At 35.8% G+C, this 22,480-nt stretch overlaps 1 protein-coding gene across 1 annotated transcript; it reads right to left on the bottom strand.

Annotated features, from left to right (window-relative positions):
- Window positions 1-1,039: 1,039 nt before the first annotated feature.
- Window positions 1,040-6,401, bottom strand: LOC149771393 (uncharacterized). The gene is made up of 6 exons (XM_089948496.1): window positions 6,246-6,401; window positions 5,445-5,582; window positions 4,716-4,838; window positions 3,457-3,573; window positions 2,900-3,041; window positions 1,040-1,627 (listed from the first exon to the last, which is right to left on the bottom strand). Exons 1-6 carry the CDS (start codon window positions 6,315-6,317, stop codon window positions 1,500-1,502), a joined length of 720 nt encoding a protein of 239 aa, XP_089804622.1. The 5' UTR covers window positions 6,318-6,401; the 3' UTR covers window positions 1,040-1,499.
- Window positions 6,402-22,480: the final 16,079 nt, after the last annotated feature.

Here is a 22,480-nt window from a genome sequence, read left to right as displayed (position 1 = left end):
TATTTTATTTATATTACATATAAATACGTATATTTGCCATTTGAAAGGAGTTACGATTTACTACAGGCAGCTGTACTTTGACCGATTCAATGAACAGCTCACATCCCCAAGAGTGTCCGCTACAAAATGTAGTTCTATGCCTGTTGTGGCTATTCACAATCATCTTTGCATATTGATAAGTTGATCCTTTTCTTTTCTTAGTTTCTATTGTTCTTCACATTGATTAAATCAATATAATGCACATTACGATTTAAACATGAAACATGGTTTTAATGATGAAAGTAGAGCAACGCAAACGCTTGGTTAGCAACGCCATTCACTTAAACGACTTGTCATTCACGTACCAGCGCATGGAAATTAATGTAGGACAGAAACTAAGCGAAATGTCGAACCAGCCAGCCAGAGGTAATTAAAATATTTTAATATATTTATAGTTGCTGTAGTAACTGTACCACTGACTGGTAAGCCTCGTTTCCTTTCAATGAAAAATGTTTGCATCTCGTGGTATATCAGTGATACAGCGTACAGTATGTATGTATGTATGTATGTTTGTACGTATCTATCTATCTATCTATCTATCTATATATATATATATATATATATATATATATATATATATATATATATATATATATATATATATATATATATATATATGGAGAGATAGAGAGAGAGAGATAGAGAGAACAGTTATCATATAGTTATATAGTTTTGTTCGCAGGACCTGGAATCAAGGCTATGGCTGGATCTGGTGCTTTATAACCGCAGGTGTAAATTTTGGTATATCCGTTATATCTGCCACCTATATCTGAGATACTTTTGCATAACGTTCTAGTGTTCGGTCTTGTTTTGTCCCGTATATAAGAACATTAAAATTTCTTTAGTGTGTTTTGTAGGTCTAATGGGCAGGCTAAGGGGTATTTTGTATTTTTTGACTGGATATTGGGAATACTTTATTCATTATGTAATTCACAGTTCTGTTTTTTTAAAGTGGAAAAGATGTGTAATCACAAATTGTTAAAAGAATTGAAACAACAAGAATATTTCAGGATTTTATTTTGGGGAAATAACAAATTAGATGTTTACCTTAACGAATTAGCATTAAGGACACAGCATAAAACTAAGAATCAATGCAATGCATATTCATACTTTATCATTACATATGATGCATTGGTTTTAACGACTAGAACAAAGAATTTGAAATCGCAATGTGTGAATTAAATTGCAAAATATTGGTTTTGGTTCTAAATTTCAAAGAATTACAACTAGTTTGAATTTTAATTTGCAAGAACTGGACAAGATAAATTGATTATTTCAAGTTATAACTAGCATGTCTCTGTGAAACACATTCTAAAGCTGCTATTACTATTCGAGACAACGACAGACTGCCTCATCAAACATTTTGTATGCGTCAGTACAATATACATAGCGACGTTACATTAAGCAAATGTCATTCCAATAGTGCTTTGTTTACAACTTTTCTAAAGTCAAACACGCCACTAGTAGCAATAGAGCCACCTGTACCATGTATAATAACAATACCAATAGTCGCAATATTCTAGAGCATAATAGTAGTAGTAGTAGCATCCCCTCTTTTTTCGGGCCAGTGATTTCTCGTCGACGCAGTCTGGAAAAAAGAAGCAATTTTGGAATCTGAAGTATGCAGGCTTAACCCCAATGCAGTCTGTAAGTAGGCATATATGACAAAATAAAACCATAAAATCAGATGAGATTGAAATTATATATATATATATATATATATATATATATATATATATATATATATATATATATAGAGAGAGAGAGAGAGAGAGAGAGAGAGAGAGAGAGAGAGAGGCTAGAGTCTTGCATATTATTGTTGAAAAGGGCCTCCTTTATTTAGTGGTGGTTATCTATGTCATAATATCGTAACCTTATTAGCCTTTCCTTTATTAGCATAATGACAACAAAGTGAAAGCGAATTGGTCGGATAACCGTCTGTTAATACGAGCTCAGATGATTACACTGTTTTGATTCGCTTAAACTGATGCATTTCTCATCAAGCTGTAGTATATCTATAGTATGCAACATATATATATATATATATATATATATATATATATATATATATATATATATATATATATATATATATATATATATATATATATATATATATAATGAGATTTGGAGCGAAGTGTATATTAATATTTCTTCCTAATCAATCACCGATGGAAACGTTCAATATATTTTTTCTCAATACTGCATATTGGTACTTAGTAATGGCATTAAGTCATACAGATGGAGTATAGTTATTGCAACTTAGATTTTGGAATGTCTTTAAATTTGGCACTTTTAAAGTTATTTCTTGCTATGTAGATAACGGATTCCTTAAATGGAAATAAGAATGAGTGTGATGACATTGGATACAATTGAAAGCCAACGCGAAGTGTTACTAAAGAATATTTCATAACTCTCCATCTAAGCCTCAATGCATTTTTATTGCATATATCTCCACCAAATTTGCCACCCCCACGCACACCAGAACCATGACGCAGTATTCTCACCCAAATTTTGATACAAATAGTACACAAGAAACAAATTCTCTGACAGCTTAGATATGTCCCTCCTTGATTTCCAAAGAAAACTGGCTGCTTAAGAAAAGTTAAAAAAACGCGATAACTCTTGTCACCGTTACAGGAAAAGATTCCATTACTTTGTTAAGCATTCAATTTGCCATAAGTCTGACACAAAAACACAAAAATATTAGAGGAAGTCAGTGAGAGGAAAGTGCCAAAAAGTATGTATGTATATGGACATATGTGTATGTATGCATGTATATATGTATGCATGTATGTATGTATGTATGTATGTATGTATGTATGTATGTATGTATGTATGTATGTATATATGTAATCACCTGGCTTAGGCACCATCCAAATGACTTCAGTGTCCTTGCATAGCTCTTTTGACATAGGAGAGAGAAAGTCCTTATTCGGTACGACAACACCTGAACTCATGTACTCGGAATGATCTGATGAATTCGAGGGCAAGTCGGATACCTAAGATAACAAAATAAACATTCTTCAGTAAGTTCTATGGTAGGTAAGCAACTTGATAGATAGATAGATAGATAGATAGATAGATAGATAGATAGATAGATAGATAGATAGATAGATAGAGAGATTGATAGATGATCATAATACCTATATATAATCAGGTGAGAAACAATATATAAATATTAAGTTGTCCCTATCATGTAGCCATTTCATATGTAATTAGTTTGGAAACACAGATCCAGACTGATGGTTGATGTCTTAGTTCCTGACTTCATGGGAAGGGTAAATACACGAAGACACGGTATGCAAATAGGGAACACAATAGAACACCTTATGAAGATGACAACGTTGAGCATCATTCAGCGACTTGGATCGGTTTCTGCAGGGATTATGATAGAATGGAGAGAATGAAACTCACCGTTTTGTCACCAAGGAAACTTTTCATTTTCTCTGGGGAAAGTAAAGTAGACGTGTTGACGGCAGTCAAGAAGCAGGCTGGTTTTGACATTTTGTCAGGTTTGTATACAAGCAGACTCTGAAAATTGTAATAACGTATTAAAATATATACTTTATGGTAGAAGAGAAGATGAAGACGAGACGGAAAAAATAATAATGATGATGTAGTATGAAATTAACACAGGAAGAATTAATGTGTAAAACTAAAATTAAAATTACAACAGTTTAAACTAAATTAATGGTCTGTACAAAGGTGTATTAACTTAATTTTTGCATGTTTATATTTTTTTAAATTCACATGGATAGATAGATATATATATATAAATAGATAGATAGAGCCGTGCCAGATTTGTAATATTTGTCTGGTCCACAGAATGTAATGAAATTTGAGAGATACATAGAAACAAGAAAATACGTCACTAGTAATCAATACACACACAGGACTTGAATATAAATTCTTTTCTGAATTTGACTTGTTTATGTAAAGTCTCGCATCCTAAATGTCTAGAGTATGATCGAGAAAGATGAATATATTTGGTCTTTTTCATGAAACCCTCGATTAAATGCATCAGGACAAATTTTGGACATCCACTTTGGCCTTCCCTTCTTTACATTATATATCATAAAATAATGGGTTACTACAACTCTCTACGTCTCTCTCGTCTTTAATCTGGAATGTGACATAATATCTTTGATCTGCTTTATTAAACGCGAGCATCTAAAACATCTTGAATCTTAAATCTTTGTAACTTTTCCATTAATTAATCTATATAGATGGATAAAACATGAAAATGTACAATGAGAAATGTTGGAGGTTTTGACTTCAGTGGTGCTGAAAAAAATTATATCTGCACATTCGAGCTGAGACACCTTAAACTGATTGTGAATCATTATATTTCAGAATGGATGTAAATTATATCCGTTTAACACAACATTTTTCCTTGCATTTTTTGTAGTTTTCTTTGTTTTCAAGTTGCAAGCACTTTTACATTTAATCGAGACTGCACGCAATTAACAAAGTTAATACAATGATTGGGAGATGGCTACGTTTAATTGAATACGAACTGGCTAATTGATACCGGAATAAGAACAAAATGTCGAATACATTTAACAAGCGCATGACGCGATGTAACATCTGAATGAGCTATTTCGCTGATGTTGTATTTTCAAGTACTACTTTAATTGCCGTACTGCTAAAAAAGGCAATAGTATTGTACACACCTTATCAAAGTCGAATACAGCTGTGCCGGTTCCTGCAATTTCGAATTTTTCCTCTTTTGAAGTGACAGTGACCTTCTGTGAACTTGACTTTCCGGATTCGTCCTTATAGGGAAGCCATGCAGTCTACATGCAAACAATGCAACAAATAGTAAATAAAATTTTTCATTTAATTGCAGAAGACATTACTATAAGATTAAAAAGAGTTTTATTAGCACCGTTTATATATAGAAAAATGGTTGGAATCGTAATGGTGTTAAAACTAACGGTTTAACTTGTGATCTAATTTGTGTTATTTGTGAAGATGAGCTTTGTGTTTAAAGAAACTTTAGTTATCGTAAACGTGCAGGCAAGGTAACTCACAACGAAAAGGTTTAACCAATTGGAATATCACGAATTTTGTGTTGTGTAGGAATCTTTGGTAACATACATGGTTAATATCAACTGTACAGAAAATGACACAATCGCAGGAAATCAGTTACGGATGCAAATCAGTGGTGAGGCCAAATGTTAGACTGAGGATTGTAATTGTCTTATGATGGATTATTTGCATCAATGTTTTATACTTTACCAATACTACCTGAGAAACAAACACGTTAAATACTAATACTAATTCTAATAAAATATGAGTAACGAAAATCTACATGAAAGATACAATAAGCTAGAACAAATGATAAATAAAGAACCAAATAACAACAACTGTAATGTTCTAGAGAATAAGGTCAGCTATACCTTGATAGTATCCTCTGCCTGCTTTCCTACTACATACACAACAGTGATGATAGCAGCAGTCACGACGACAACAAGGACAACAACAGATATGACTATTATTTTAAGCCTCTTTCTCTTTTCTTGTGCCTCTTCCGGTCTCTGCAGAATTGAAACATGTTGATATAAAGTATGCACAATTGCAAGACAAGCAAATACCCAATATAGCACATGAGAAGAAATCCTAACAAAAGATAATATAAGGTTTGAGAAAAAAAGTGCGTTGTTGCTTGTCTCGATTTTGAGATGGTGGAGGTTTCTTTTTTTCTCTTCAAAATATTTTGAGGATAACTTCCACTGTAAGGAGATGGAAACGAACCCATTATATCATATTTCAAGTTTGCCTTCAAGCCTTATTGAAACCGGGTTACCTCACTTCACACAGAACAAATGTTGGTACCATTAATGTGGCAGCAGGTGCAACACAGCGAACTGCATTTTAAATTTTCGTGAATAAAATGTGAAGAGATAAAGCCAAACAAAAACTAATAGTCGAAAGGATATTATTATGTTCAAAATAAAAGCAATGCTTGCGTATATAAGCTAATTGAAGTTGCAGATCCAATGGGTGGCACAATAAGACGTTAACGTTCATTCAATCAACCCAGTAAAATCCTTTTTAATGTTTTCAAGCTAATAAATAATTGCTAGCTAATACATTTGTCTCATTTGAGAAATTTTACCTTCATTGAATCATGTGCATATTCGTAAGTGTCCAATGCTATCAAGTGAACACTAGCTTTAAATCAAATTTAAAAATCTAACCTTTGGTTCTGAAACTGTTTGCACAACAACTGTGCTTAGGTCTGGCTTGGAGTCAGTTGCCATCGATTTCATGATGCGAAAGTCAGGAACATCAGATACTTTTAGACAGCAGGATGGTCATAGGTACATTTGACTAGAGAAGACCAGTATTTATACCTAGAAATAAGGGCGTGGTATGATACTTATTTCAGTGAAGGCAAAGTTTGATTGGTCTCCTCAACTAGGAAGTCGTAACTGCTAACTGATTGGATAATTGTGCAAAAGTGGAAAGCTCCAGTTTAAAGAAACGTGGGTACGTGCGTTGTGATAATTTTTACAGGGTGTAATCTAACATGTTGTCGCCAGACATCATTATGTGCAGCTTACATGGATTTTTTTTTCTTCTCAGCTAAATTTAAAACGTATGTTTAAGTAAAGACCAGAAACACGTCGAATGAAATACATCAGGGCCACAAATTCTTCCTTCTGTTCCTCGTTATCTACATTCTCTGCTATTACTTCTTCAATCATTATAATCCTGCAATTGAAATGTTCATAATATATATGAGAACTGTATGTCAACTGTTAGTGTAAATACTCAAGAGTGGAAGGTTTTTGCAAGGAAGAACACGCTGTTTCATGTGTGCAATTTGAAAATCTTCTTAAAGTGTGGGTGAGTTGCTTGCGTTCCCAAATGTTCTCCAAAAAACAGCAACAAAGTAATCAGAACTATAATAATGAAACTGACAATGATACGTGTTTGCAATTACACTCCAACTATGAGCAATGCATTTTAATAAACTTGTTTAGTGTTTCGTGCTTGTCCATCCATATTGGGATCATGTCGCAATTATCTTAATGAAAGGAATCATTTAATATAAACACGTGACTACATATAACATAAATTACACCAGGAAAGGAATACTGTCGAGATATCTGAATATTTTAAAGTGTTTTGAAAACGCAAATATATATCTTTTCTAAATTTATATTACGATTATATATCAATTGCAAATGGTTTCAAAATAGAAAGACGTAGAGATTTATGCAGTCTATGTATTTTATTTCTTTACTCAAGGTGATTTTCAGATACATGGGAATCGATTTTGGCCTAAACTTTTATGTCTGCAATGCGCAAAAAAACAAAAATACTTTTTGCGGTCTTTCATACATATTAACACATTAAAGACTAATTGTACCCTACAGCAGGTATCGAACGGTTTTGATTAGATATAAGCCTTCTAATTGCAATTTAGCAAACATCCATATCATTCATATTCCTACCAACGTAACAAAGATAAAGGCATTGAATGTAACAATGAATACATTGTTTCCAAAAGACGTTTGGGATTCTTTAATCGTTAGAATACTACATTAACTTTCAATGAATTGGGAACTCGTTGCATTTTCAAAACAAAGAAATAAATGTTTATTTCGCAATACGTTGGAAAGACCAAAACTAAAATGTTCAAAATCTACCTCTCCGATGGGTATTGTAATCAATGTATACGATGTTTACTATTTCATTATATCGGTCGAGAATTTGCCAAGGATTATATGACTTTTCAATTTCTCAACCAGGAAGATGTGATTCGTTTATCTGGAAAGCAGCGCGTATGAATACATTTGAAATAATGAAGGAGAGCATTACATGTATCTGATCCGCATGAAAGGCATGAATGTGTTTCCTTTAAATGTACATCCTTGAATAACTTTGAAAAAGACAAAATTATATAAGTCACTCATATTTCTCAGCAAATATTATTTGATCAGTAATGGCATGGTTTCTTCCTATTTAATTACACTGGTCCAGAATTGTTTGGTCGTCGTCAGCTTCAGAGATAAAATGTACTTTTTATTATGCAGTTTGGTGTGCTGAATGTAAATATGACAATTAAAGCAACTCATCGGGAACTGTTTCCAAGATATTTAAGTTTTTACATTTTACGTGTACTTATGTTGTGTTGATAGTAGAGTTTTGATCATAAAATGGAAACCTGTTTTTTTTTCTCATGTTTTTGTGACACTTTAAAAACAACAAAAGGGTTATTTACGCGGTAAATTAAATGTATTATTTAACAAAAGGCAAAAACTTTGTTTATATAAGTACATAGTTTTGTCTTTATTCACTTTCTCCTTGGCCCTTCTTGGATTGTAGATGAGTGTATAACATTCTCTGCAATAAACGCGACATGTACGATTTGCATCCCATTTACGTCCCGTGAGATAATTTGTCATTATAGCATATCCTGTGTCGATTCTGTGCCCTGTTTAGAAGCAATGACTGAGATAACTGATTATAACATTTCTCTTCTTTATAGTATTGATAATTATCAATACCCCATTTGTCGCTTGTATTATGACAAATCCAGGTATCCGGTTTCTTTCTTGTAGTAGGAAAATGTTGGTTATCAAAAAATGAATAGCCACAAAATCTCAGATTACCTTTCCTATTATGAGCATGCATAATAGTGATTTGTTTACTTCAAGTACTCAAGTTATGCAAGGATGCAATCGAACTAGCATGTCGCAACCAGACCCCAAAAAATAACTTATCAAACAGAAAACTTACCCAAGTGGTATTAGTGTTGAATATATTTATTGAATTTTAACTTAAAAACAACTTTTATAACAAGCCAAATGTATTGCTGGTAGAAGAAGATGAAGCGTTCCTGAGAAAAGTTATGAAAACTACTTTGTGTTTGTACCGTTTACAGTGTGAAAGGCACTATATGAGACAAAAACATGGTTAAACCATAAATTGAAAATTGCAATTAACCCATGAAGTAAATGCTGAATGAATTGCTATTTTCATTTCCTCGGAATGTTTTTTACGTTTTGTCTCAAGTATTAATTGAATAAAGTAAATTGTGACGATAATATGTGAGGTTGAAACTGAAGTTGTGAGAATTGTTTTCGTACACGTGAAGCTTTCGGTAGGATATCATAGCGCAATATTCAGTCCTGTTTGTACTGGATAACACCTTTAGGTGAACCTCAACCAAATATGTTCACGTACTTTACCACTGATTTTGCCGTATATATTTCTCGGAGCGTGTACAAAATAAACATTCATGGAATATGTAAACATGAGTATTGAATAAAATACATAATCGTCAGTATAAATATATGTATAATTGAAGTATAGAAAATTCAACCCATTTCTTGAAATACGGTACTGTATGCCTACCTGAACTGTGTAATTTGTAGATTAACTGGACACTATAAATCGGACACAAGTGTAATGAACTTAAATTCATATATAATATGCAAATTAAACATTTTTATGAATTGACCGTTGACAAGTGACATTAAACACCTAATACTGTTGTATAAATATTGGACCGATCTAGCGATAGGACGAACATATAATGATCCAACTTGTGCGTTCTGACTTCGTTATTGGTCTGGAACTTTAGTAGACCGATTCTACTATGGGCCGAACCTGTCTCGGAATCGACCAAAAGATGCATTTTATAGATTTTTTGATAACAAAGTATAAATAAATAAATAAATAAATAAATAAATAAATAAATAAATAAATAATAAATAAATAAATAGATAAATAAGTAAATAATCATGACATGTTGCCTATTTTGTTCGCAATATGCCTTCTATCATGGCTGAGCCAATGTCACCTTAGTCACGGAATAATTTGGTTTGGAACATTATATTATCAAGAAATAAATAGCATTGTGGTCCATATTGCATTTTTGTGGTATCCAATTGGAAAGACAGGTCACAACAAACCAGAGACTAAAAAAATTGGATTCATCCAAAACGGTATACTAAAATCAAGCAGTAAATATTTGAAAGTGAATGAAGTAAAAAAGAACTGAATTAAATATCACGAGGTCGATGTAATATTTAAAGAGACGGAATCATTTTATTTTGATTTTTTACTTGCTAATATAAGACTGATTTTAAATATATCAAAACCTAAACAAAGTTTGCGCGGCGAAATTCCACTTCATAAATGTTCTAAAAAGTAATGATTTCACAACATGTTTCACAAAACTGTTTAAGATTAAAAATGAAAGTCCAATACTCAACAATACCTACATAGTTTCAACAGGTCGCATAAAGCGGGTTGACGAGAATTAAACCCAGCTTATATTCAACATCTGTTATGTAATGCATAGAAAGAGAACAATGCGAAACGGTGTAGTAGATTATCCGGTGGGTTATATGCGTGGAGTTTATACAGTAAAGTGGGTTACCTACGTGGAGTTTATACATTAGAGTGTGTGCGGTGCGTGGAGTTTATACGGTAGAATGAGTTAAGTGCGTGTAGTTCATACATCACATTGGGTTAAGTACTGGAGTTTAGGCATTACAGTGGCTTTCGTAGTCACAGAATAAGGCAAGACAATAACTTGGTAATGCATATGGACACACAGACAATTAATTTTACTATATGGTCTCTTCATTTGTTTCTCAACACTGACCTTTCCACTGTGTGATAATCAATACAAATCATATGTTAATCTAAAATACCTTCAAAGATGACGGTACGGTGAAGTTCAAGTCAAAGGTTGACCTGCCTTTGTTTGAGAGGCTGGACTGTCAACAGAGAAGCATGTAAACAAAACCTAGATTTCACTTCCGGATCATCACCAAGGCCTTATCACTCACTGTGCACTGTCGTCGAAATACACACGGAAAACAACATCCTGAGCTGATATTCTCAAGAATAAACAATTACCTTTAACTCCCTACCAAATATGCATAAATCTGACTCTTCTATCACCACCAAAATGAGAAAGGAAAACATGTTCCAAAAATAGACTAGAACTACATTCGTTCATATTGAACTGGAAGTACTAATTGTGACTAACTGTGACCTGATTCCATAAGAACGATTCTGTGTAATTAATTTTCGTAGAAGCGTATTTCTTCTTCATAATACCTCGTCTAATAGTGACTGAGTAATACATGCATCTCGTTGTGAGTCGCTCGCAACGAGATGGTAATATTTCATGATGCACACGGTTACTTTACCGTTGGATACTGCACGTTGTTATTGTACTTATAGGAAGGATATTGCTAATGCAGGGTGGTAAAGTACGTGGAGATTTTAAAGTACAGTGGGTTACCTACGTGTAGTCTATCAAGTAAAATGGATTACGTCTTTTCTTATAATAACATGAAACAACTTTATATACAGTTAAAAGTCAATGATCCGCACATCATTAACGCATGTAACAATCTCTGTGACAGTGGTTATTCTAACTGACTTCAATTTCCTTTCCTACTGCATCATCTACATATAACTGTACTTCTGAGATTGCAAATAACCGTCTTTCTTTTCAGTGGATAAGATACTGTACTTTACGAAAGGATGACATATATTAATGTGATAGTCGAGGTATTAAGAAGAAAAAATTACTCTCGGTAGCGTTGGATGCGGGAGGTTGTGGGTTCGATATCCGGCGAAGTCATACCAAAGTCTTATAAAAATGGTACTAACAGCTGCCGCGCTTGGCGCTCAACATTAAGAGGTTAGTGCTGGGACTGATTGGCCTGGATTCAGGATAATGTTACTGCCTGGGACATCATGTTACATGTCTGCGGCATGATGTCCAAGTGCTAGTCATCACTGTAAACTGCCACACTCCAGACATCGTAGCTAATCTTACTTAAAAACTGTTAAAACTACGTAAAAAATCCAAAGAACACACATACACATGCCCATAAATTAGAGGCCGATCGAAACTAAATTTCTGGTTTAGGCCGAAAACGAGAAAAGACCGAAAGTTATAAATTGACTTTTGGCCGAAACCAAAGCCGAAACGGAAAGTTTAACAACACCTTCGGCCGAAACCGAAACCGAAAGATAAACTGAAGTTGCCGAACACAAGATTTATTAAATAGGCCTGGGTCATGATGCAATGCTACACTTCAACAACTGAGTAGGGTAACATGTCGACAACGATCAAGTCCATGATGCACTTATCAGTTCGCTGAACTGCAACGTGGTCATCAGGCCAGACCATTCTGCTCTCGACCATTGATGTCAAGGACGTCTGCACAAAATTCGGTAATGCATGTTTAGTCGCGTTCTCTTCCATCATCATCTTTTTCAAGGCACGCTCTGCTCCGTCGTTCATGGACCTCTTGAGATACGTACCATGGAGCTCCTTGTGGCAGCTTCCCAGATGACCTTTCATGCCTGAAACTGTCTGAAGTCTTGGTTTATCGCTGCCAAGTGATAACAGTTTATTGCATTCTTTGCACTGCGCCTTGCTTGCATCAGAATCGATTTTTGTGAAGTAATCCCACACTGCATTTTTCGACATTCGTTGCGGTGATTGACTAATCCGTTTATTATTAACTTCAATTTTCTACTTCACACAGATTAAATCGCTACAGTTTAACTGACTGAAATTATCAATATTGTCAGACTTCGAAATCTCTGTATTCAATACGCAAGTAGACTGAAATGCAACAGTGCCTAGAATTGCCTAGCGCTGACTGACCGGCCGACAAGCAGAGTAATAGACGCAGCACTAGCGTTGGATTCTGAAAGTTAAAATAGATCTTCGGCTGATGACTGAAAGTCAATATCAGTTTCGGCCGAAACCGAAAGCAAACCGAAAGCTAACATTTTGGCTTCAACCGAAACAGAAACTATGCCGAAAGAGACCATTTGCCAACTTTCAGCGCCGAGACCGAAACCGAAACCGAATTTCGGTCGGCCTGTACCATAAATACTTTATTTAACAACTGGTCAAATTATGTTCAACGGTGATTACAACTAAATTATGGGATTTGCCATTTCTAATAAGAAGCCATGCAAACAGCAGTCTATTTTAGTAACAGTGGCCATATATTCTATGGGATTGATACCATTTGTAAACATCTGAAAGCGCCTTATGCTAGCAATGCTTCTGGTGTACGATGAAAGTATGTTAGAAGGATTTAGAAAGGCCGTGTAATATTTTTTTCATTTCAATTTTTAGCAATAAGTGCTTTACTTGATTCTGAACGGCCATGATTTGTACAGCTTCGAAGGACTTTATTCTTGGGTATTTTATATCAAATCTGGTAAAATTTTATTGAAATATTCTGCAAAAGAAATCATTTAAAGCGTATACTGTATTACACAATGGCATATACATTTAATGTTGATGGCGCATGATCATCATTGGTAGACACATGAAATGTCTTCGTGCTTGGATTCTATTATTCTGCAGTAACCGAAAAGTCATTTAAAGTTTATTCTATTTAAATAACGATATGCATAACTAAACACGGATTGATATCACTTGAATATATTTGAAAAATTTATATGTCAGAATGTTCCTCACTAAGTTTGGTTGAAACTGGTCGAAAAGTGTTTGAAAATGTTTCTCAGCAATTACTACTGATCGACCCTTGTTATGGTAGGAATGACAAACGACCTTACTATTAGCCCACTAGGTTTTATCACGACGTGAGCAAAATAAAACCACGAATGCCATTGTCATTATAATCTGATAGATTCATGGGTTTTTCCCCAGGATTATGTCTTTTATGCTTTATTGGTGTGAGTCAAATGGCTTCTGCTGCATGTCAACAAACAGAACAGCAGGTAGAACATTACCATCAAACCAAAATTATCTGACCAATGTAGAAGAAAGGGCAAAGCTAAAGAAACGAACAAGCAGCAGAATAAATAATGCAATGCTGGAAAAAAGGTCTAGGAAAGAATACATTGCACATGAATGTCGGTCCACCCGTTCATGTTGAACACTGTTTTCCTGAACCTGCCTGACAAATTGACATGTTAATCTCAGTAACTAAACAATGCCACTTTGGGTATATTGACCGTTTTTGGGCTCTGATACGATTTACATCCCACCCTAGAAGAATGCATGAATTTATTCAGCCTCAAAGGACATATGTATGTGTGCAATTTACCTTGTCCCCCAACTTTATCTCTATTGACACAGATGTAGTCCATTGATCATAGTTTGGAAACTGTAGAAACTCCACCCGATATCCATAAATTCATTTACTAGGGATGAAAACATCATCAATTGCGCTGAGGAATGAGCCTGTAGTAAATTGTTATCGCATTGTGGCTTAAAATAATGGATTTCTTACTACTCGTATGTGTATATGTTATTGAAATTGTGGTTGTATGCAGTACCTTACTTGTTAAAGAGAAGGTAATTCTAGATAGGAGTCTATAAAATACAGTAGTGACTCTTAAGATCTTGATTTGATTTTTGGCAAAATAAAAGAATAAGCAGCATAATAAATGGTGCAATGATCGAAAAATGATGCAGGAAAGAATACATTGAGCGTGGATTTGGCTCCATCCGTTCATGTTGAACTCTGTTTTCCTGAACCTGCTTGAAAAATTGACATGTTAAACTCAGTAACTAAACAATGCTATTTTTGGTATAGTGACCGTTTTGGGTTCTGATATGAATTACATCCCACTCAAAAAGAATGTATGCATTTACTCAGCATCAGATGACATATTTATGTGTACAATTTACCTTGTCCCCCTACTTTATCTCTATCTATATCGATTTAGTCCACATATTTATGTGTACAATTTACCTTGTCCACCTACTTCATCTCTATCTACATCGATTTAGTCCACTGATCATAGTTTGGAAACTAGAAACTTCAACCAATATCCATAAATTCATTTACTATGGATGAAAACATAATCAATTGCTCTGCAAAATTCGCCTGTAGTAAATTTTCATCGCATTGTGGCTTAAAATAATGGATTTCTCACTACCCATAGGTGTATATATTATTGAAATTGTGGCTGTATGCAGTACCTTACTTGTTACAAAGAAGGTGATTCTAGATAGGGGTCCATAAAATACATTAGTGGCTCTTAAGATCTTGGTGTGTTTGTTGTTTTGTTGCCTGGTTGGTTATTTGCTCGTTAGTTTGCCTGGATTTTCGACTACTAGGTTACTTGCTTGGTCGATTGGCTTGTTTGTTTGAACTAAATAGATCAGTGTTATCAAAGTTTTAATTTGGTATCTCTGCGGCATCCTGGCTGGTCGTAATGTGCGACACTCTCTCTCTCCATCTTGCGCTGTTCTCAACTGCTCTTAGGGACTTTGCTATGTCTGTGCTTGTCCACTCTTCGATGTTACCTTCCCGTTTTTTCTTCTGTCTATATTTTTTCTCTCCCCTCTCACTGTGCTTTGTAGGATTGTCTTTGGCAGGCCAGATGAGCCTTAGATTCGACAATACCATCTTAGTCTGCGTCACGATATGGTGATGATCCAATTGCACCTTGGATTCTAATGCGAACCTCCTCATTAAGGACCACGTCTAAGCATGAGAGTTTCAGGATCCCTCGATAACATCTCATCTCTAAGGCATGTATTATTCTCTCTAGTTCTGCTTTAAGGGTCCATTTCTCACAAGCATACAGGAATATGGAACTGACGAGGGAGGGTATACGCTTGATATTTGACCCAAGTGCAGTGTTTCTATTTTTCCTAATAGGATTCACCATAGCCGATGCTGTAATTGTCTGCGCAAGCCTGGAAAGTACTTTAGGTATTGAATGTTCAAAAGAGTATGCTTCGTCTAGATACTTGAAGCTTGTCACGGTGTCCATCTGATGCCTATTTACTCTTATTTCCTTTTGGATGCCACTCGGCTTTTTGTCAATTGCTTGGTCTTTTCAGTACTGATCTCCATCCCATACCTTGGCGATTCTTGCTTGAGACGGTTCACTAAAGTATCCAGTTTTTGTTCATCTCCTGCAAAGCCTTCGATATCATCAGCGAAGCGCAGGTTGATGATTGCACTGCCTCTAACTTTGACACTGCACTCATGGTCTTCCAAGGCTTCGGACATGATCCTTTCCAGGTAAATGTTAAAGAGGTATGGGGTGGAACAAGGCACACCTGTCTGATTCCAGCTGTGGTTTTGAACCAATCACATATTTTGCCATTGACGAGAACTGCGATCCATTGCCCTGAAAGGATTTACTGTTACCAGGTTGCAAAAGTGTTCTCCGCGCTACCATGAATAAACTTAAATCATTTCATTTCTGCTTGATGCATTGAAAATGGGTCAAATTGTGTATTGCTACATGTCAGATTTCAATAAAACACGTAAACAGTTCTTTCTAGAATAACCAAGACATACATTCCATTCTTTTTTCAAGCATACACAATGTATAATGCAAGACAGAAACCTCTCCATAGAATAATAAAATATATGATAGAAGAAATAAATTAAATAATATAATTTTGACATAGGTATTGACAATGAAAGGTAATAAATAATACGCGCTGTAAACGTCCAATATATTTCAGGTTTTTAATCACGTGCTCAGGTGAACCAATTTCCCTCCTGGGGTGCGGACGTATTTTCTTTTACTGTGGAAATTTTTTCCCCGTCGTTATCGGTTCACGTTGTTAGAATTTCCTCTTTTCCTGGAATGGCGACCACGACGAAACGTCCTGAAAGTTAAGTATTTACTTATATTACCTTGTTTCCAGTCCACAAATTCTGCCAACCTTTCTTTTGTTACACATTACGTTACTCATACTGGGTCATTCCATCAGTAAAAGATTGCAGCGTTATTTGAACTCAGAAATAGACGATCGATTACGTTCCGATTTTAATATTTGGCGTTATTTTAAAATATATATGCATGGGGTTGGTAGCAGATTATTCGACACAATTATCAGGGTCAATCTCTCTGTCGTACGCAAAATTAAACCAGAGAACCATAAAACTATATGTAGATATACTTCCCATTGTCTCTTGTATAAATTCATTTTATCAACATATGTGCCTAAGAGTTCTTTATCAGTGTATTGTCCTTGTTTCACTGTTAAAATACTTTCGAGCAGGATTAGCAAACGACTCATGCTTGTTTTCTTTCAATTGGTTCCGTACCACTAGCTTGTTTTCCAGATGGTTCCGTACCACTGGATTGCGGTTTTAGCCAGCTGGTTCCCTACCACTGGATTTTATGTTACCCCATTGTTTCCCGGTTGGTTTCGTACCGCTGAATTTTATTGTTACAAGTCGATTCCGTATTACTGGCATGTATGTTTACCAGTTATTTCCTTCCGTTTTACGTTTGCTACTATTTTCATGCTTGACGTACTTTGGTCCCGCACCTCACTACTTGACACTTGATTAGTCATTTATGCTTTCTGCTTCCACCACTTCGCTCCAGGTTAATGAGCTATGTGTTGCCCATCTCATTTAGGCCCACTGACCTGTAATTGTTCTGTTGCTTCTGGTTTGATGTTACATTCCGCGCTTCCAAATTTTCATAATGATCAAATTTTGTTCGGTTTTCCATTTTTTTTCTTACTACTACCAAGTTCGTGCTTCAGAGACGTTCATAGTATTACAATAAGGGTTATGCATTTGCAACGATTGCTACGTAGTAATAACACTGAAATTTATGTAATTGTTAACTTTGTATGGCATTTCTTACAGAATGCACCCTGAAAGGAAACTGCGGCGTCGTCGCAGATGGCAGCGAAGAAAGCCAGGCCATCAAGGTCCAACATCCAAGAGGCGTTGAAGAGGCCCAGAAAGAACGTACCATTGTCAACACCAACGGCCGCCAACCCTAAAGGGACTCGGATGGATCCCTAACTTCTTAATGTTATAACCCAAGAGGTCTCCGACAGGCTCACCAACCAAGTAACACAGGAGATCCATAACAAATTTAATCAGCTGTTGGCTATGCTCAGGCCGTCCACGGAAAATAGTCCACAACTGGGTTTCAATTTCAACCCTCCGTAGCAACAGACAGCACATCAGCAGCATCCATGGTCTTCCGCGACATTGTGGAAACCACGGCTTCACTTACAGATACAGCTGTGGGAACATGTAACGTTGAACAATTCGTTTATGCCTCCGGGGGACTTCACAATCACAATTTGTAAACTCGTCAATCACACCATCCACTCTAATCCCTGATAAAGTTAATGCAAACATATGGGTGGGCTCATACGTTGATTTTCTACCCTCCTGAGTATCTCGCAGGATGCGGGTTTCAAATTTCAGTTAGGTATGCACAGTACTGGTTATGAACATAGCATCGTCCCAAAAATAAGGAAGCTCCAACTCCCAATAGGACACTGGATTCTTGTTTGGAACAAGTTCACCAGTGTCCTATGTGAAAACAATTCCCTGGTTAGTACTTATCTTCCCCACCACATATAAACTGTCCTTAAACTTGAAGAGAGACGCGCTGATTGGAGGTACTATGATGAAAACTTTTGCAAAAGGGGAAGCTAAATGGGGTAACACGCATCTAGAACTCTGCATGAAGGCTGTGATAGGGTTGGGTCATAACAACTACGCAAAAAACAATTGCTCGCAAATTACAAACATGAAGGGAGTTTGTTTCTGTTACCACAAAGGCGGTCTCTGTTCATCAGGATTTTTATGCCATTTCAGCACAAGTGCTTCAGTTGTTAAGGGGGACACTCATTTATTCGTTGTTCCAAACCAATTTCTGAGCACTTTAAGGTACTTCCACAATACAGCCAGCAAACGCATCGACCTAACAGCCAACATTTTTGTTTCCAATGATCCGAACAACCTCGAACGACTAACCCGAACAACAAAAATTCTGTCGGAAAATAGTGCTGATCCTTTGCCTACCCCTGTCAAAATTAATCGTTTGCAATATTGGCTTCACGATCTATATTGTACCACAAAGGAATACCTGCTTTTATTTTTCAAATGGGTTTTTGATGTGGGGGTTTAAGGGGACATTGCAAACACACGTATGGAATTACCTGAAATTAGCTCAAACTATTGCACAAATTACTGACGAAAAGATGAAAAAGGAATTGGCAGTTGGTCGCTTTGTAGGGCCTTTTCGTACAAAACCATTTCCCAATTTTCACAGTTCGCCCATTGGCCTAGTCGGAAAGAAAATTCCTAGGTTTTTCAGACTAATAATCACCTTTCCTTCCCACCTGGCGATTCGGTTAACGGTGGAATTCCAACTCAACAATCAGCAGTACGTTACGAAGACATAGCTAATGCCATCACATGTATAAAACCGCTGCGTAGGTTGTGTTTTATGGCAAAAACAGACAAATCATTTGTTTTCTGCATTCTTCCTATTTGTCCCATGCAATATCATTGTTTTAGCTTTTTCTGGCGGAATATGTACTATTTTGACAAATGCTTACCAATGGGTTGTAGTTCGAGTTACCAGATATTTGAGACCTTTAGCAATTGTCTTCAATGTATAGCGAACACAAAGTTATCTATAACACACATGACACATATTTGGACAATTTCTTGATACTGGATGCAACTGGTGTCCAATGCCAGCATAAGCTCGATCGATTCCTGACTGTATGTGCCGACATTGGCGTTCCTATGGCTGCGGACAAAAGATTTGCACCGTCAACAACCATGTACCTCGGATACAAATTCGATTCCGTAAGAATTGAGGTTCGCCTTCACATCGACAGACTAGAAAAATGCAACGATCTCATACATCTATATCTTGCACGAAAAAAAATTACTCTCAAGGAGTTGCAATCCATCATAGGTACTCTTAATTTTGCTTGCAGAGTAGTTTTGCCGGGAGGAGCTTTTATTAGGAGACTAATCACCTTGACAACTGGCATCTCGAAACCACATCACCACGCTAGAAAAACAAAAGAAGTAAAAGAAGATTTAAGAGCCAGTCGGATACGGTGCTCTCCTAGTCACACACTATTTCTGTGGCATTTGGGGTCAGACATGGGCATATCAAAATAAACGATTTTAGAATTCTACTCCATCGATCTGCCAGTTGAGGTCTGGGGTGAACACTTATCAAATAAATGTATATATTTCCACACTGACAATCAAGCCTTAGCTGAAATCATAAACAAGCAATCCTCTAAGGACACACAAATCAAGCATTTCATTCGTAAATTTGTATTATTTGGTCTTAAATTAAATATCTTGTTCAGGACAAAACACATACCGGGTATACGTAACAGACTCGGCGATGCCCTTTCTCGCCAACAGGTTTCGAGTTTCCACGCCATGGCTACCTATGCGGACTCACATCCTCATCCTCATCCGCTTCTTCCAACCTTGCCCAGCTAGAGAGTACTCTTGACCATTTGCTTGAAAACATCCTAACCTAGCTACACAAACCACGTATAAGCGGGCTTGGACGCTATATAAAAAGTTCACATCAGACGCTTTGACCGAGTTCTCTTTCCCAGTTTCAATAATCAATTTGGCCCTTTTCATAGCGCACTTAATCAACAAGAAATATGCAGCATCTTCGATATCAACTTTTGTTTCTACAGTTGGATATGTGCACAAACTTAACAGTTTCGCAGACCATTCTTCATCTTATTCAAAACTCATTCAAACCATGCACAAAAGGAAATCTCATGATGTTCGTTTGCCAGTTGACAAAACTGCGCTGGATAAGCTTACAGTTTCTATGATGCATACCATCTCAGACCTTTTCAGGCGTACCATGTTTTCGGCCAGGTTTACATTGGCTTTCATCTCAGAATAGGAAACATTACAGTGCAAACAACTGCACATCAGAATGATAATTTGATACAGTTATGTTCACTACAAAGTCACGAAAGTGGCCAGCATCAAACACAATGTTTGTCTTTGTTTTAATTATGTACCCATATGCTCTGAGCTGGTGATCGAATTAATTGTGTATCATTGTAAATTCTGCTTTTGTTTGGGAGATATCACACTCGGTAGAGAGGTCTTCTGTCCCCGGTGCCATATTCACGTGCACCTGGTGCCATATTCACGTGCACGAACTTGGAAAGAGTTCGCATAGTCCACATGTGCTGAGTTATACAGATAAGGTTTGGTTCGCTTTGATGTTTTACGTCACAAGGCATGACCGTTTGTTTGACTAAAACGTTCCCAAATCGGAAATTGAGAGGTTCTTTCTCATATCAAAACGTGATAAATAAAAGCTTTAGCAAGAACATTTAGACAGCTTTTGAACTCGTATTTTTCTTCAGATGTGCATATGTAATATTGTCTTATGGTTTCTGTAAATAGTAGAATGCAATTCCTATGAGGGATTAAGTTCCCTGCTTCGGCTCTGTTTGGGAACTTCATAGGAATTTCATGGGTAACATAAATCTTTCGAACACAGTTGAACCACTGTCTAAAAGAAAGAGTAATACCTATTAACCCTCAACAAATGACTAGGTACGTCGATGACTATGGTTGCTACTAATGCACAGTAAAAACAGTGTTGAATTCGACGAGAACAATGCTACCAGCCATGCAACCTAAATGGTTCGGATCCAATGTCAGGATTTTACAATATGTGCAGACAAGATTAGGGTAACATTTACGGTTATCTTCTTGGCAACATAAATCTTTCATATTCATTTCTAACTCATTTTGTAAGATCAACTGAACAGAATTGTGTCAGATGTTAAGCACTCTGTGTCCTTTGATGTACACTATCAATTGCTGAACTTGGTCGGCAACAACGTTGCTATGGCTATGTGTGTAAATGGTGAGAAGGATCAGAAGACAGATAATAATAACAATAATAATAATGATAATAATAATACAATTTGTTCATAAATTCTAATTGTATTGTTATGAATATTAATATTAATGACTTTATTATTCGAGCAAAGTAAAATTGGTGGGGGTGGGTATGTTATTCCTTTCTTGCTCTGCGCTCATGCGCACAAGTAATATCGCGCAATGCCTACCACGCCATTTGAAATAGAGATTTCACACTTGGAATTAGTCTGGAGGTGGATGTAGATGTATACAGCAGTTGTTATATGTCTTAATACGGATTCAGAAGGTTTGGGGAATTTGTATATATTGGTATATTTATGGAGAGGGTGGCGATTTACACAATCAAATGGCCATTTTTGAATTTTACAGAAAGAATAATAATAATAATAATAATAATAATAATAATTATTATTATTATTATTATTATTATTATTATTATTATCTGTCAATATTATGGTCATCATCATTCTCTATAAGTAAGGTAGATAATGAGCACAAAGTTTTATTTGGTTCTGGCAATTTTATGAGATTATTTCAGTGTCGTGCTTATTCAGGCAAATTCAACCATAATACATAAATATACATCCATGAACAAATGTATATACAATTGGATATCTGACAATTCCTTTCAAATTGAAAACTACTTCTAATATATAGTCTCTCCTTTATCTGAGACAGCAGTAACACACACACACACACAGGCGCAAAGATAGGCACCTGAAATAAAATAATAAATATGTGATAAGACGGTCAACTATTTA

This window comes from Sinohyriopsis cumingii, unplaced genomic scaffold (assembly GCF_028554795.1).
Source record: "Sinohyriopsis cumingii isolate HCF-2022 unplaced genomic scaffold, ASM2855479v2 utg001870l, whole genome shotgun sequence".
NCBI classification, from domain to species: Eukaryota; Metazoa; Mollusca; class Bivalvia; order Unionida; family Unionidae; genus Sinohyriopsis; species Sinohyriopsis cumingii.
Note: the sequence above shows the minus strand (reverse complement) of the source record. Positions and strands in the feature narration are given on the sequence as shown.

Coding starts and splice junctions, on each gene's coding strand:
- LOC149771393 (XM_089948496.1), bottom strand. CDS start 6,317: ATGAAATCGATGGCAACTGACTCCAAGCCAGACCTAAGCACAGTTGTT. Junction 3,574..4,715: donor CTGTATTCGACTTTGATAAG/GTGTGTACAATA, acceptor TACAATTTTCAG/AGTCTGCTTGTATACAAACC. Junction 3,042..3,456: donor GTTTCCTTGGTGACAAAACG/GTGAGTTTCATT, acceptor TTGTTATCTTAG/GTATCCGACTTGCCCTCGAA.